The sequence below is a fragment of the Peromyscus eremicus genome, chromosome 19 (genome assembly GCF_949786415.1).
Source record: "Peromyscus eremicus chromosome 19, PerEre_H2_v1, whole genome shotgun sequence".
Lineage (NCBI taxonomy): Eukaryota > Metazoa > Chordata > Mammalia > Rodentia > Cricetidae > Peromyscus > Peromyscus eremicus.
In genome coordinates this window covers 51,365,593-51,382,906 of record NC_081435.1, presented here as the reverse complement: position 1 = coordinate 51,382,906, position 17,314 = coordinate 51,365,593, and the positions used below count along the sequence as shown (strand labels likewise).

Below are 17,314 nucleotides of genomic sequence, written 5' to 3'. Positions count from 1 at the left end.
GCACTCAGGAGGCAGAGGCAGGAGGGTGAGTTCAAGGCCAGCCTGGGCTACAGAGTGAATTCCAGGACAGCCCCAGGGCTACACAGAGAAACCCTGTCTGAAAAAAGAAAAAAGGAACGATTGTTTTCAAACTGTTCTTGTTCTGGGTGATAAAATGAGGCTCCAGGCCCTGCTTTTTGTGTAACACACTGTCATGGTCATGCATAGCAGTGTAGCTTTACAGACCCGGTTTATGGTTCATAAATGATCAAGCCTTTTTCTTTTTCCAACACCCCCCCCTTTTTTTTTTTTTTTTGAGAAGGGAGTTGGAAGTGAAGGGCTTTGTTTAGTTTGATTTTCTTTTTTAACTGATTGACAGAAACAGCCAAGCCTTTGGGTTTTGTATTTTTGTTTTATTCATTGTTTTGTTTTGTTTTGTTTTTTTGAGACAGTCTCTCTTTATAGCTCTGCTGTCCTAGATCTCTTTATGTAGACCAGGATCACAGGAAATCTGCCTGCCTCTGCCTCCTGAGTGCTGGGATTAAAGGCATATGCTACCATGCCTGGCCAGGCTTTGTTTAATAATGTTTACTTACTTGTTTTTATACACTTTCATATGTTAAATCTTTTTTCAATAATAAAATTTTATGAAGTACCGTGTAAGTAAATTCTATAGAAATTAGTATTATTTAATCAGCCACATATATGAGTTTTAAATCATATACTGGCAGTGAAGGAGTTAAGTGGTGTAACCATGGGCATATTCCTTATCTAATACCTAAGAAAAGTAAAAGATGGTAATTTTATGATTAATTCCTTTTTGGATAAATGTTAATGCTAATGATGTTTTCCTCATGGATAACAAATTGTACCAGTTGTTGGCAACCATAAGACTTAGTATACTGTTTATTTTATGAAAGGTTGTTCACTTGCATATACTAACAAAATCCATTGCCACCTTCCATATAGCTCCTCAATGATAGTGTTATATTTATTGTAGTGTAGTTTTCTTTTTGTTTTTAAGATATTTTTAAGAATCTCACCATGAAGCCCTAGCTGGCCTGGAGCTTGCTATGTACATCTGCTTGCCTATGCCTCCCAAGTGCAGGGATTAAAGGTGTGCCCCACCACATCCTGCTCATAGCACCTCTTTTGACATTGAGGGCAGAAACTTGTTTGTGTGTGTGTGTGTGTGTGTTTTATTTTCCTAAATATTCATAATATTTAGCAAATATTTCTAATATAGAGTGAAACTAGGCTCAGAAGATACCAGCAAATAAGTATTGGAGGGAAAAGGATTGACTGTCAATATTCAGATTCGTAGAGGTTTTAGTAGAGGTTTTGAAGATGTTGGTGTGTGCCAGTATATATGTGGCCCCACACAGGTTTCTGTATAAGATGCATTTGATAATAAAGGAAACATATAGTGTGTAGTTTTTAGCACTTCAATGTTTTTCTTTAAACCATTTCATAGGTCAGGGTCCTAAATATGTAAAAATTTTTATCAACCTACCCCGGTCTATGGATTTTGAGGAGGCAGAAAGGAGTGAGCCAACTCAAGCTCTGGAGCTGACAGAAGATGACATTAAAGAAGACGGCATTGTTCCTCTTCGTTATGTTAAATTTCAGAATGTTAACAGTGTAACTGTGAGTAGCATTTCCTTACTATATCTTCCTCTGGTTGGTGGGCAGCAATGCTGTCCTGTGATTCTAGGTGATTCTAAATAATCTTTTAAAGAAATATTTGTCCAATAAATTTGAGGAATGGAGGATGGTTCATAGGATCTGTCAGTTCTAGAACATTTACATTTAAACTGGAGATATTTATGATTACTTTGTCTCTGTTGGTGATGAGTGCTGGTACCTGTGTGAAAATCCTGTTTAATTTTCTGGATTGTTGTCTTTCAGTGTAGTTACTGTGATGTTACTGAAGCTGGCTCCAAAATTTTTTTTTTGAGACAGATTCTCACTCTAGCCCAGGTTGGCCTGAGATTTACTGTATAGCCCATGCTGGCCTTGAACTCACAACAGTCCTTCTGTCTCAACCTTCCAAGTGCTGGAATTGTAGGCATGAGCCTCTATATCCAGCTAAAAATGACGTTTTGGAAAAGATGGTTTTACATTTTAAGAGACAGCAAAGGTATAACTGAGTATTGAATAGTGCCAGAGATGATTCTAAGTGATACATCTATGAAAAGAAAGGAGAAATCAGCCACAGAGCACACTGATACCTTTATTTCAATGGATGATCGATAGATAATCAGAGAACACTGTTAAGTTCTTTTTAGGAGGGTTTGTTTCAATTAGACTTAGACAGTTCTGTGATCGTATGAAGCTGTGTGAGCAAGCTGAGCTTTAATTGAGACATTTTTTTCTAAATGAAGTTGAAGACGAAGGTCACATAATGGTAGAATACTATCACTCAAGACACTATGCGTTATATCCATACATTTAGTCAGTGACCTAAGTAAAGACCCATAAGGCATTACCTATCACTTTTATGATGATGAATGTTGAAATAAAGTAATAGTTTTGATCAATTTAATCAAAGAAAGGTGAATTTTAAAAACAGGTAAGTATAAACAACATAAGCAGGAGTACTCGCATTTAAAAAGCCAGATATAAGTAAGCTGGGAACTGATTTAATACTGTATTTATTATATTTAAATTGATTAGATAAACTCTTTGAAAGGAGTCTACGGTTGCCAATGAAAACAATAAAAATTGACTGATAAGTAATGTCTTAGAAGGAACTACGTACATTATCCAAGGAAGAGAGACAGTATTTTTTCCTTTTATTGAAAATATATTTTTTCCTTATACAGTATATCTTGATTACAGTTTCTTCTCCCTCTACTCCTCACAGTTCCTTCCCACGTCCCCTCCCATCCATGTATCTCCTATTAGAAAAGAACAGCCTTCTAAGAGAACAAAACATAACAGAATAGAATGTAATAAGATGAAACAAAAACCATCACATCCAAGTTGGACAGGACAAATCAACAGAAGGAAAAGGAGCCAAGAGAAGGCACTCATATCACAGATCCACTCATTCACACACTCAACCATAAAACGCTAAACTCAAGCTATAATATGTATGCAGAGGACCTAGTGCAGACTCATGCAGGCCCTGTGCTTGCTGTTCAGTGAGAGACAATATTTTTAAATAGAGGACATTTTCAAATTGTATTTTTTTTAATGGAGGAAATTTTTTTTTTTTTCAAAATCCAGTATAAGTAATGCTTCTATTCTTTATATACCGAGGGAAATTTTAAAATAGAGAAATTAGAGTTGGGCCTTAAAGCACATCAGAGGGCAGAGCATAGCCTCAGGAACAGATTTCTAATATCATTTCTTCTCCTGTTCTAGGAAGTAGAATAGGTGCACGAATATTAGAGAGGATACAACTACAGAGATTTTCCACTGTTGAAAGACTGTAATTTTAATAAAATTATCAACAACAGTCTACCCATTGTAATCATGAATTTCACACTCTTAGTGTTCTCTGTAAAGGAGTTAATTAATGACTTTCCTGTACCATCACACTAAATTACCATGAACTTGCATGTGTGAACATCTTGCCAGGGCATCTCTAGAGAAGGTGAGAATTGCAGTACAGACAGGGAATGGGTAGTTTTTTTAGGAATACTAGTGTAAGTGAATGAAATCTGGATTAATCCTTACAAAGGTGGAAGGTATTTTTATTAAGAAAGCAAATAGACTAAATCTCAAGCATGCTCATGAAAACCAGATGATAATTATAAACTATAAATTGATTTTTTTTTTCAGTTATTTGTTCAGTCTAATCAAGGTGAAGAAGAGACAACGAGAATTTCATATTTTACTTTCATTGGTACTCCAGTCCAGGCAACAAATATGAATGACTTCAAACGAGTAAGTTTGTTCAAATGATAATTAAGGCCACTACAAAGAGTTCCAAAGGAATAATTCCTTATATTTTAGTTGTCGTTGCTTTTAAACATAAAGATTCAAAACTGTCTCATGAAGGTTAAATGAATATAACATGTTGAGATATTCAACTAAAAGAAGTCTTTATTTAGTAAGTGTAACTCATAATTGATAGAATACATATTAATGATATCTGAGTAAGAATAATCTCATTACAGAAAATGCTTAGGAATAATAGGGAATTATAGTTAAATTATTACTTGAAAGGCATAGTAAGATTTTTAAGGACTTTGCTGCTAATAATGAAAATGTATTTACTTGAATAATTTTATTATGAAAGAATAAACATAAATTTTAACACATGGACATGTTATAACTTTCCAAACATTATATGTGTCTTGAAAGGACACATTTCAGCAAATGCATTTAAAGTGATGGTGCAAGTTTTCTCCTATTTTTATAAATACATGTCTGTATTTTTGAAGGATGCAGCCCTAAAGGTTTCCATGGAGTTTTCTGAGTACCCAGGACTTGGAGGAGCAAGGGTCAGCCTCTTCCCGTGCTTTCGGGCGCAGCTTCTGACTAGTAGTAGTTGTGTGGGTGGCTTTTAAATACACAAACCCAGATCATAGAGGTGCCACTGAAAGCTGTCTTAGTGCCAAACCTGCAGCTGTGTACAAGGAAACGTGTGGCCACACAGAAAACGTTGGCCACTGTGCTTCTCCTGGCTGTGCTTGGCCAGTGGTCTAGGACTAATTACCTGGAGTGAGCTTCCTTAGAGCTGCCAGTTCATGGAGGAGGAGCTTCTTCCCAGCACACTTCGTGCAAGGAATTGTTTCATGGAATTAGAACAGCCTGAGAGAACTCTTTCTCTTCTGGTGATATCTGCAGACCTGATTTAATTTTAGAAAATTAATTAAATTGTTTAACAGTAAATGGTCCTTTGATATACATGTTGGCTTTAAAAAAGAAAAAAAAAAAAAGGCCTGGATGATACATATTTTTGCTGGTTACTTTTCAGTCACTCTTACCTTCTCATAGCATAAATAAGTTTTGGGAGCTGTAGGAATGATTTTGTTCTTAGCTTTGCCATGCCCAGATGTTTGGTATGTGTATAATGCTTGGTCAGAAGAAGCCAGTATCAAGCAGCTTCATTTTCACCCTCTAGGATGTATTTTCCGGGTAAAATGTGTGGGCAACAGAAATGGTTTGGCTCTCTGCTTTTCTGGCTTGAATTAAATGCCATTGGCATTGGTTTTAACTGTTTGTTGCAGTTTGTTACCAGCCTAGTTGTTTTGTAAGATTTGTGACTGTAAGTCAGGTTAATATCTTCATGTCGTTAAGTTTTGCTTCAATATCCTGTTGTACCTTCAGCTTATGCTACTCAACTTCTGTTTAATGCAAGTGACATTCTCTTCTGCATTTTGACCAGTCAGCTTTTCAGTTGTTAATTTTCTGGTTTACCTTAATGACTGTCTTACATATTTGTCTTACATCTGTCTAGCTGCTTGGTCTGTTCTCACTGATTGCCAAAGCTGCTTTTAGGGGGTGCACTTGCTTGAGAGTATTTGTTTCATATCATTTGTTTACCTTCTTCACCTTATCTAAATCATGAAAAAGCAGTTCTTAAACTTTTCAGTCTCAGGTATCATTTAAATATGAAAGATGATTGAGGATCAAGAAGAGTTTTTATTAAGCTATTTATGTAATAGAAGTTAATCTGGGAATCCAGGTATGGTGGCTCATACCTGTAATTTCAGCACTTGGAAAGTTGAGGTAGTATGATTGCTATCAAGTTTGAGGCCTCCCTAGGTTTCAGAGGAGATTCAAAAAGAAAAGTTGAATTGGAAAAAGTTTTAAATTATAATTAATAAACCCATCATATATTAGCAACAGTAATTTTAATATTTTTAAGTAAAATAGAATTAATTATATCACTTTCTTCTTTGACTCCCTCGGGGCCCTCCTATTTTGAGGTCCATTGGCAAAAATCCCTCTCTCCGGGCTTCTAAACACCCTCAATCTCAAGTTGATAGCCTCTTTTATTGTATTTATTACATATTCTCTCTCTATATATATATATAGATAGATATTTATATCTATCTATCTATCTATCTATCTAACAACCTGCTGCGTCCATTCTTGTTCTTTGTGTGTATATGACGACTGACGACTCAGCATCAGACAACCAATAAGAGAGTTCATCTCTGGAAAGAGGCTAAGTCTCCTTCTCCCAGAAATTAATAGTTCCCTGTAGTTTTCTGACTAGGAGTTGGACCCTGCAGAATTTTCCTCCTTCTACATTAACAGGTCCATTGATTTTGCTATTGTTCCTGTCTTGTTTATACAGCCATTTCTAGAAGACAGCTTATATTGTCTCTTAGAATCTTTCTTCCCCCGTCTTCCACAGTGTTCCCTCAGCCAGAGATGCAGGAGCTGTGATGTAGCTCTATTCACTGGAGCTGGCTCCCCATGATCCATTGATCCCTGCATTGGGTTCAGTTGTGTTTTTCTGTGATGGTTTCCATATTCTGTAAGGAGAAGCTTTGATGAGGTGTGGTAGTCACACTTATCTGTGGATGTAAGGATGAGATTTAGGATGTGGTAAGGATTATGCTGGTCTAGCAAAGTGTCAGTAATGGATGCTTTTCTAAGATCCATGACCTCACTAGCCCTGGGAAGCTGACTAGATTCCAGTTAGACAGCTGTTGGTTGCCACCAACATGTGACTGCCACTTCTTGCACTCTTATGCATATTTTGCCACGCTGGTACTTGTGGTTCATAGGTGTTGCAGCTGGATAGGGCTGATTAGTTGCTTCCCTCCCTCCTTTGATAATTTTCGTAGTGTTTTCTGGAATCATGAAAGTTAGAGCACAGGAAGAGGCTTTCAGGTCAGATCCAGCTCAAGTCATTTGAGTCATGTATCTTCAGTGTGTGGTTTTCAGTAATAGGGTCCAACCTTCAGCCCTGAGAGGTAACCAAGGGCTACATTGGTCATCTATATTGTTTTGGGAGTCACTTGGACTACACTGACCAAGCCTTCAAAGGTTTCTTGTGTCTGGTACTGAGATTTTTATTAGTCTATGGTTTTTGTGGGTTAACCCAAGTAGTTTAACTTCTTTTAAGATGTGTATGTATGTGTATACTAATATATATTTTGTATAATTTTAGGCAAATATAAAATATGATTCCTTGAGATAAATAACCACTTTGGTGTTATTTATCCCTCCTGCTTCTGTATTGATTTCCCTCCTCCTCATTTGAAGCCCTTCCCATTTCCTACTTCATATCACCTGTGTCCTGCTGTTCCCCTCTCAGGCCCAACCCCCATCCCATGGTCCCTTTATACTTGTTTCTGGGATACTCCATGTTGTGTATTCATATCTGAAGGTTTGGTGTAGGAACCACAGATGAGAGAGCATGCAGCACAGCATTTGTCTTTCTGGATCTAGCTCACCTCACTCTAGAATCTCTTCTAGGTCCATCCACTTACCTGCATATTTGGTTGAGGGAGGGTGATTGCTACAAGTGGGGGTCTTAACAAACAAACAAAAGTTAAACTTTGAATTAAAAAAAACTATAATAAACTCATAGATATTTCTAATGAAACGCACATTTTCCAGGGCCTGGAGAGAGTGAGAGTTTAGTGGTTAAGAGCACTTGTTGCTCTCACAGAGGACCCAAGTTCAATTTGGTGACTCACCTGTCTGGAACTCCAGTTCCAGGGCTTCAGACAGCCTCTTCTGATCTCTGTGGGTACCAGACACATACATCATCCCCATGTATGCATACAGGCAAAAGACTTATACACATAAAATAAAATTTAAAAACTTAAAAACAATTCCACCCTTTCTAATAGAAAAAACGCTTTAATAAGAAAAGAAACACTGCTTTATATTTTTATGAATTTATTCACAAGCCTAATAGAGTTCTTATGGTAATATCTTTTTCTACTCAACCTGTTAAGCACATACCATGTTTCCATTTGAAAACATGTTTATTTGGAAGAGAAAGAGAATTTTAAAAGTAAATTAGTGTTATTCTGAAGACAGTTTTAACTTCACAGACTTCCTCAAAGAACAGCTTTGGGGTCCCTAGCAATACTGTTAGAACTACTATAAGAAGAATCTAAAAAGAGGATTCTGAGTCCTTTGATTTCAGAATTGAAGTTTTAATTGGTTGACTGCTTGTCTTAGGTATGTTAGTATTTTAATGTGACATTGCTTTGGGAATTGCTTCTGGGTGAGGTTTATTCTGCTTGCAGTCACTCATTGTCTTGTAGGGTTATTTTTATATTTAAGAAACAATAACTTCAATGTAGAAAAACAGGGTTTATGTGAGATTGGCCCATTTGATCCTTTTATAGACTTCCTTATTAAAAACTCAGTGAATTTTGGATTCTAGCTTTGGAACAGTAATGCATTTGACTTTTCTGCTCCTGTATTACCATGCCTCGGCAGTCATTGTCCCTATTTGTTGTAACAAGATTGTGTTCTTACAAGAAAATGTAAGTGGAACAGACAGTTAAAGTATTCTCATATATTTCCAGCCCAGTGACATTTTCTTCTTCACAACCATCTTTCCTTTTACAATTTAGTCAGTCTGATATTAAAAGGATCTGTGTTGTGATTTTTAAATTTTCAAAGTATATGTGGTATGTATTCTATATTCAATGAAGATAGATTTGATAACTTCTGAAGTGGAGAGAGGTCTATGTAAAATGATTTACTGGATCATGAAGTAGAAAGTTTTAAGTATTTTCAGTGTATATTCTGTTGTGTGAGTTATTTGTAGATGATTTTAGTTTTCAGCATGTCACTGATCTCCCCCTTACGTCACTAAGTTGACAGAAGCCAAGGTAATATTAATAAATCTTGGTTGTGGATAGCTACTTTAGATGACTTTGCATGCTGTTACAGCTTTATAAGTTCACTTTTAGATTTGCTAGAATAGAATACACCCTCTACTTATCTGTTTTGGCCCTCAAAGGCATCATGCATACTTTGGCTATTTGCTGTAAATGCATTCTTTTTGGTGCAGTATGAAAAGCTTGCAATTTTAATTAAGGGTAAATATTTTCTTTGCTAAAATAGGCTTTTTACGTAGATTGCTTTGTATTAAAATACAGGTGTGCAAAAGTGAGAAAATTGGGGCTTTTGCTTCTGAGGTAACAAGGTGCATGTGAAAAGTATACCACGTCTTTATCACTTTTTATAAAAATAGACTTTTCTAAACTGGCCATTTACCACATACGCTATTTTTATAACATTTCTGTTTGTTTATTTTTCAGCTTTTTTAATACAACTCAATGAACTAAACCAGAAGATTTTTTTTTTAATGAAGTAATACACAGATAGACTTTGTCTCACTGTACTCCCTTCCTTGCTTCATTGCTCATCTGTCACCTGCTCTCACCCTCCCCATGTCCTTCCTCAGTTGTCGCTGTGAGATTTCTTCAGCCTCAGCATCTGGATCAGCCTTCTTGTTACCTAGATTGCCTCTACCACCTCCTCCTTCAGATCTCTTCCCACTCATGACTCTCAGTTGGCCCTTTATTTTGCTTGCAATTAGGTGCCTTAATTTTCTTACCATATTATGTTGCTCACAAGGCAGTTTTGTTTTTGTTTTTTTAACCTTCTGCTGTTTCTTATTTAATTTTGTTCAGTACTTTGAGAAATAATTTTGGAGTAAAACTTAAATTTTTTAAAATGCTTTCAAGTTTAATTAGTTGAGTAATATTTTCATCCATTTTGAAGTTTTATATTTTAGGAACAGGAGAGTTGTTTTGGAAACTAAATATAAGTTGTTTGTTTGTTTTTGTTTTTTTTTTTCAAACTAGAGCTAGTGTTATATATATACTCCTTAGGTTTTAGTTGCAAATTGTGAGTTTTCTCCTTGGAGCATTAGCCACAAAGTCTTTTTGTGGTTGTTTCCTCTCATGCTTTACCCATGTGAGCTCAAGTCCAGCTGAAGGACGTATGGACTAAACAGGCTGGGTTGAAACACTAATGCAGAAAGAAGATCAATGACTTTACTAAATGAAAGTTTTTAACATCTGATTTTGATGTACCTAGACTTTGGTTTATCTGAGGTGTAACGTAAAGACTTAAGACAGAATGAAAGAGCTTTATGTTTGGGGTAAGAATCCGCATGGAATGCTGAATTTCTTCTTTTTTTACAGAGAATACATATTGGCAAGTTGAGAGTTGTCAACCTGTGAAACAGTATGCAGACTTGCATCTTCTACTGTATCACATCTTCTAAAATTTTGTTTTAATATTAATTGTTTTCTTTTGCTTAATCTAATAGCTCTATGTTTTGCATTTCTTAAGTAATATAGTGGTCAATAATGTTGTCATTGTGTATCAGCTAAAATTCACTTATGGTACTGGTGGTACATCTCCCCTGCATTCTGGTGTATTTTAAAGCCCCGTTTTTCTTACTCTTGTCCACTTTTCTCTTTTCTGATGCTATTGTCTGTTCTGAGCTATTCTACCATAGTTTGCATGGACCAAAGAGGAATTTCCTTAAAATTTTTTCCTGGATTGAGTGAAAAAACAAACTACAACAAAAACTCAAAAACATTAGCTTTCTCTGGTTAATAATTCTTGATAGAAAGAGTTTTAAAGTATTTTTTGAGAATGACATTGACTCAGCTATTTTCTATCACCGACCAGACATGTATGAATGACTTGTAGACATCATCATTATGAATAGAATCACTTTAAAATAAGAAACTTAGCTTCATGCATGTATATACATATTTTTCTATACAAATATACATGTACTACATTGTAAAGAGGTTTCTTTTGAGACATTTATGCTGTGAAAATATATTAACTAATGATAAACTCTATTCTTTAGATAAATTACTCTAGAACAAAGCCAACAGAGACTGTTTTATTCATGACTTATTGGTAGATACCAGGTTCTTCTTTGTTTTCTTTCCTTTTTTTTTTTTTTGTGCTAGGACATTTATATGAACTAGGATATTTTTACAGACCTTCAGAACTAGATAGATTTTTTTTTTTAATCACTCAGATGCAAGGTTTATTTTTTACATTTCTTATAGACCATTTCTAGCAACCAGGTTTTTTTGTATTTTTAAAGCTGGAAAAGAACTCATTATTTTCAGTCGTTTTCATTTCTTGTTTACATATTGAAGGAAATATCTAGAAACCCATCAATGAGCACGAAGACATGAATTTAGTGTATTCTTTTAAATACAGATTATTTTGTAATTGACATTTGATTTCTAATTGTTTAAAACTAGTACACCAAGAATGTTTTACTCATAGCATCATCTTTTTTTATTAACTTCTCTAAACTGTCAACCTGGTTTGGAAAAATTATATTACTTAAAACAATGGGAAACCAACAATAGCTTGCATGTGTTAATTTCTTGTGTTTAGGGGGAGGGGTGTCACAGTGTGCTGCGACAGTCCAAGCACAGTGCATGCGGAAAGGTTCAAGGATTAAAAATTAATACCAGGACCAAAGGACCAAAGTGACTTGAAATCATTACCATGCTAGTATTTTTTTAAACATAATGTGGAATCATTAAGTTGTACATAATTTGTTTTGTTTTGTTTTTGTAGGTAGTTGGCAAAAAAGGAGAAAGCCATTAGGTTACAAAAGACACTGGAAGACTTACTGCAGTCAGATTTGCAGCTCCTGGATAATTGCTTGATTCTCTTCGGAAACTGTTCATCTTCATTTGTTGCCATTAGCAGTAAATCATTGCTTTTATTCAGATGGCATCACTAGTGTTTCTGTTGTAATCTTGATACATGCAGTTGTAAATAAAAGTCACTACTTTTGCCAAGCTTACATTTTGTCATTCTATATAAATGCATTCTCTCTCTCTTTTTTATTTGAATATTGACTAACTTTTTGTTTTAGAAGAACTCTGTCTGGAATCACATTGGCTAAAAGCTAGTCTGTCTCTAGAGGAACAGAATGTTAGTGTTTTGATACATGGATTTGAAATAGCTAACCGTGTTCGAGTAAGTACTGACTTGTATTTTATCAAAAGACATTTGGGTATCTAGCCTTTATAAATTTACTCAAATCATAAGCAGCCAGTAATCTTATCTGTTACTGGTAGTTAACAGGCCTACAAATTTTTTGTTTTTCAGGGAGAGTCTTGCTAGGTAGCATAGGCTAGCCTCACCATTGCTGTCCTGTGCCTGCCTCGCATATGCTGAGATCATAGGCATGGACCACCAAACCTGGTCTCATGTCAAGATTTTAACTCTTTTTGTATAAACCTAAAAATTAGAGTCAGCTATTTTCTTTAATAATTAAGGTATACTGAATTCAGACAGTTGGCAAAATATAATAGAATAAATTTATGGGAAATTGGAATTAGTATCTAATATTTATTATCTAAATTCACCAAACATTCACTATAAATGTATAGACAGAGAACATGATTTAAGATTGAAAATGAGTTGTTCCAACTATTTTATTTGAAGATCTTTTGCAAAAGGCTGGCTAAACAAAATATTTGTTCTTATGGGCTTTTTATTAAACACTTAAAATTGGACCTTCAACTAAAATATTGGTAGGTTTAATGTTTTAAATGTTTATTTTATGTGTATAAAATGTGTTTGGCCTCCATGTATTTATATTCATTTATATGTAGTGCCCACCTGAGGCCGGAAGAGCATCAGAACCCCAAGAACAGGAGTGACGGCTGCTTGAGAACTGCCGTGTAGGTGATGGGAACTGAACCCAGGTCTCTACAGGGCTGCTACTCCAGCCCTATACATTCAGTTTTTAATTCAGTGTTTTGAAAGCATATATAAGACTATAGCTTGTAATTCAGTTAATGTATTTGAGGACATTCTTATCTAGAAATAGTGCTGAGATCTGCCCTTTCGATGCTAATGAAAAAACTATGGAAGTTTAGTGTTGAAGTAGTCCTCTTTGAAACTTGTGTCATTAAGTAATTAATTGTGTTCAGTTCATTTGTATGTGAGCACAGTAACTGGTCTGTGGTGATGTCTGTATTTTATGTATTTCACAGTTTTGTTGACTTAGATCAAAAGGAAGACAAAAAATAAAGGTTTATAATACTTGTAATGCAAACCATCTGAAGTTATTACACCTGAAATGAAGAATAAGATTAACATCAAGAATTTTCGTTCATAGTTACTCTTTTGGGGTAATCATTGAAGTGCCTCATCTCAAGTGTAAATGGCCTCATCCTATTTATATTTGACTACTTGAAAAAATAGGTAAAAGTAGCTTCGCATTTGCAAAGGATCAGACATCAGATATTTGTTCGTATGACTTCTGTAACTTTGTTGTCACATACAGATATTCTGTCATTCAGATTATAAATTGTGAAGAAAGCTAGTAGGAAACTTCTGTGTGCCACAAGTTTTATTACTACAAAAGATAACGATGCATAGTTGACATTTAAAACATAAAGTAACAATGCTATTTTCTGTTAAACTAAAACAGTACATATATAGTCACATGTAAATATTATATGTATACACATATATAAAATATTTACATGTAACAATTTTCCAGAAAACATGAAGAATGTGTAACCTTGGTTATTTTAACACTAGCCATCCATTAGTGTTTTCTAGAAAACTAATATATTAATTAATTAGCTTGTTTTGTCAAACTGTATTATATTTTGTCAAACTATTTGTCAAAAAAACAATCTCTTTGTATGCACCTTGTATTTCACATCAAGGTGCCTAGCTCAGACATAACAGTGAAATACTCCGTCAGCAGAAACAAAGTGTTCCCATAGGAAGATTTTGTCAGAGGGAGCCTAAGAATAAGACGAGCACTTGTTACTGCACTCTTGTGTTCGTCTGGGTCCTTTAGAAGTGTGCTTTGGCTGTCTGGCTGTCAGCTACCAAGTTGCCCCGTCTTGGTATATGAATGTATTGGATGGAGATAGTCACTTAGCTGTCTGCCAGCCATGTTTGTCTAAATGATTAAAGATGCATAAGGTGTCTTTTCTGGTGTTCACAGTTTTTTGCTTAGTGTACATTTAATACAGGCATTTCTTTTATGGCTACCATTAGTTCTTTAGTTTATACTGAGAGTCTTGAGACCACAATGTAGGATGAGATGCAGTCTTCTATATGTGACAGGGAGTTGCACCCATCAGATATTAACAATATGGTCACCTGAACAAGACTTGCACAATGACACCACTGGTTGACATGCCAAAATGGGATGAGGAAATCTTTACAAGGCCCTATCTCTAAAAGAAAAGCTGCTAAGAATCAATCTTACCCAGAGAAAAGCCTCTTTTGGGTTTATGTGTGTTTCTATGTGTTTAGGGCTAACACTCAGAATTGTTCAATCCCAATAATCCAATCCCAGTGGTCAACCATAAACAACGTAATCTGAGCATCACTAAATGGACTTGGCAGGTTGTATTTATGTATACATACACGTATATGTGTATATGTCTTGGTTACTTTTCTATTACTGTGAATATCCCTGACCAAGGATGTTATCGAAGAGTTCATTGGGTTAACAGATTTCGAGGGTGAGTCTGTGACCCTTCTGTTGGGAGCATGGCAGCAGGCAAGCAGGCATGTTGCAGGAGCAGGAACTGAATGCTTGCTTACATCTGATCCAGAAGTATGAGGCAGAGACAGCTAACTAGGAATGGTGTGGGCTTTTGAAATTACACCAGGAAAAAGAAAGGATTACATTACAATCTAAAAATATAAGGTTGCTGATATGTACCTTGTTTGAATCAGTACTAATCAATACCTTTGGTTTCTTTATTATACCAAAGAAAATGACTATTGTCTGTAGTTTCTTAAGTGCTTATATATGAAATTTTCAGTGTCTTATTTGTCTATTCACCTCATTTGATTATCGTGTTTGAGAAATATTGATCCAGGGGGAATTGGAATTTCCTCTTGAAGTTTTTAGTCTCATTAATAAAATAAATTTTATATATATATTTGTTTGTTTATTTATTTGAGACAGGGTCTCATGTAGGGCTGCCCTGGAACTTAACTATCGTAGACCAGGCTGGCCTCAAACTCACAAGATCTGCACTACACCTGGCATAAAACACGTTTTGTAAAAGGAGTATGAGGTAGTTTATTATGGAGATACTTTTTAGTGGCCATGGCTTAGGAACACAGATTTAGGTTATCTCAAATTTCATGTTTCAGCATAGATGCCTTTTTTTTTCTTTTTGGTTTCAGGGAGTTTTATAGTTTTACAGAACAAAGAAAGTCATAAATCATGGCAAGTTTAAAATACATTTGTGGTTTCATTAATGAAAGGATTGAAGAATGGGCTTGAATGTATGCTCAAGGACAATTTTATTAGAAGTTAGAAGAAAGACAAGCCGGGGACAAGAAAGTTATCAGCTACCCAGAGAATAGAGGAGTTAGAAAAGCTGTGCGGTAACTGATGTGGAGGTCAGACACAGACAAGCAGCTGCATGGTGGGGAGGGAGGCTTCAGAGAGAGTAAGGTGGCCAAAAACGTTTGGGGGACCCAACGTATTAAAGCATGCTTAGAAAGGATGCAGAAGGAAGAAAAGTTAGTGTTCGGAATGATTCAGAAAAGCAGGCTGACGTGGAAAGGTTGAGTGCTCACTAAGTGATGCCATTTGTTCCTTCTGTCTCGAGAGTTTCTGTCCTCGGGGTGCTTGAGTGAGAGTGGCACCCATAGGCAGGCTCAAATATTTGAACCCTTCCTCCCCAGCTGGTGGACTGTTTGGGAGGATGATGGGGTGTGGCTGTATTGGAGGAGGTATGTCCCTGGGGGTGGGCTTTCAAAAGCCCTTGCCAGGCCAGCCTCTGCCTCCCCTTGTGGGTCAGTTCTAAGCTCTCAGCTGCTGCTCCAGCTCCATGCCTGCCTGCCTGTGCCGCCTCCCCGTGGGTCAGTTCTAAGCTCTAAGCTGCTGCTCCAGCACCATGCCTGCCAGCCTGCTGCGTGCTCCCCACCTTGATGCTCACGGGCTCACCCTCCAAGCAAGTCTCCAGTTACATGGTTTCTTTCATAAGTTGCTTTGGTCATGGCATATTTTACAGCAATAAAAAAGACAACTGTGCTGCCCGGTGACTGCACCCGGTACACAGCACACGTGCATAAAGGCCTGTCTGTGTTGCATAGTGGGGAGGCTGGGCTATGGCACGTGCATATCACCAGGTAGCATCTCGGATATATCAGTCACAAAACGTGTCTGTGCCATCACATGGTAGCACTGTACATAGGTAAGCGAACAGGAGTGCCATGCCACAGGGCTGATACATAGCAAGAATAGGAACATGCCGCCATGTGGCAACACTGGTATATGGCAGGCAAATGAGTAGGTGCCCATACCATCACACAGTGGTGCTGGGACATAACAGGCATGTGAACAGGCATGCTGTACCATGATGTGTAGTGGTGCTGGGACATGGCAGGTGCATGCTTGCTTGCACCTTCACGTATGTGGACACAGCAGATATGTCAACCGACATGACCATCCTACCATTTGACATGGCAAGCACTGGGACAGGCCTGACCCTACTGCTACCTGCTTGTGCTGGGACATGACAAGCATGCAAACAGTACCTGTGCTGCAAATGGTGACATAGACAGGGCAGGCATGTCATAGGCATGCAAACAGACATGCCTATGGCAGTGCTGAACATGGTAAGTGTCCAAACAAAACTGTTTTACTACCATGTGATATTACTTGGACATGGTAGATACATGAGCAGGTAGTTGTGCCTAAGCTGCCCTGTGCAGCCCTGGGACCTGGCATAGGTGCAAACAAGTGTGCCCATGCCACCAGGGGCAGATCAGTGACACCACAGGAGTCCAAAGAGGAAAGCCAGCACTACCATGTGGTGGCATTGGAAGGTTGCATGGGTACAAGCAGGTGTGCGTGCAGCATCATGTGTCACTTCAAACTTCACATACATGTAGACAGGCCTGCCCATGTGTTGGTGCTGGAACACGGTGCAAAAACAGGCATACTGCCCCATCAGGTGCTGGCGCTGGGATGCAGCACTTACATGCATACACAGGCCACCACTTGTCAACACTAGGATGTAACAGGCACACAAACAGGTGTACCTACAATGTCACTTGATGATGTTGGCAGCCTTGTCGAATGGCAGGTGCATAAACAGGAGCGTCATACCATCACATATTGGCACTGGAGCATGGCATGTGCCTGAATGTGGATGCCCGTGCTATTACACGGTGGCATTGGGATGTAGCAGATGTGCAAACAGGTGTTCCAGCATCACAACATGGCAGTGTTGGAACATGGCGTGTTTGCTAACAGGCATTCCTACACCACCATGCAGTACCTATTAGGACAATAAAGGCACATAAACATGTATTACCTGCACTACCACCAGAGGCTCAGGGACATAGAGAGCAAACAAACAGGTATACCTGTGCTGCCATGAAGTGGCGCCGT

The 17,314-nt window shown here is 37.2% G+C and overlaps 1 protein-coding gene across 3 annotated transcripts in view; it reads left to right on the top strand.

Moving 5' to 3' along the window:
• The window catches only part of Txnl1 (thioredoxin like 1), a 36,891-nt gene extending 25,172 nt beyond the window's left edge, over positions 1-11,719 (top strand). For all 3 annotated transcript variants that reach the window (XM_059246167.1, XM_059246165.1, XM_059246166.1), the window contains exons 6-8: positions 1,454-1,626; positions 3,769-3,873; positions 11,488-11,719. In XM_059246167.1, the coding sequence (XP_059102150.1) occupies positions 1,454-1,626; positions 3,769-3,873; positions 11,488-11,517 (308 nt within the window). In that variant the 3' untranslated portion in view covers positions 11,518-11,719. The remainder of the gene's footprint in view (positions 1-1,453; positions 1,627-3,768; positions 3,874-11,487) is intronic.
• The last annotated feature ends 5,595 nt before the right edge of the window (positions 11,720-17,314 follow it).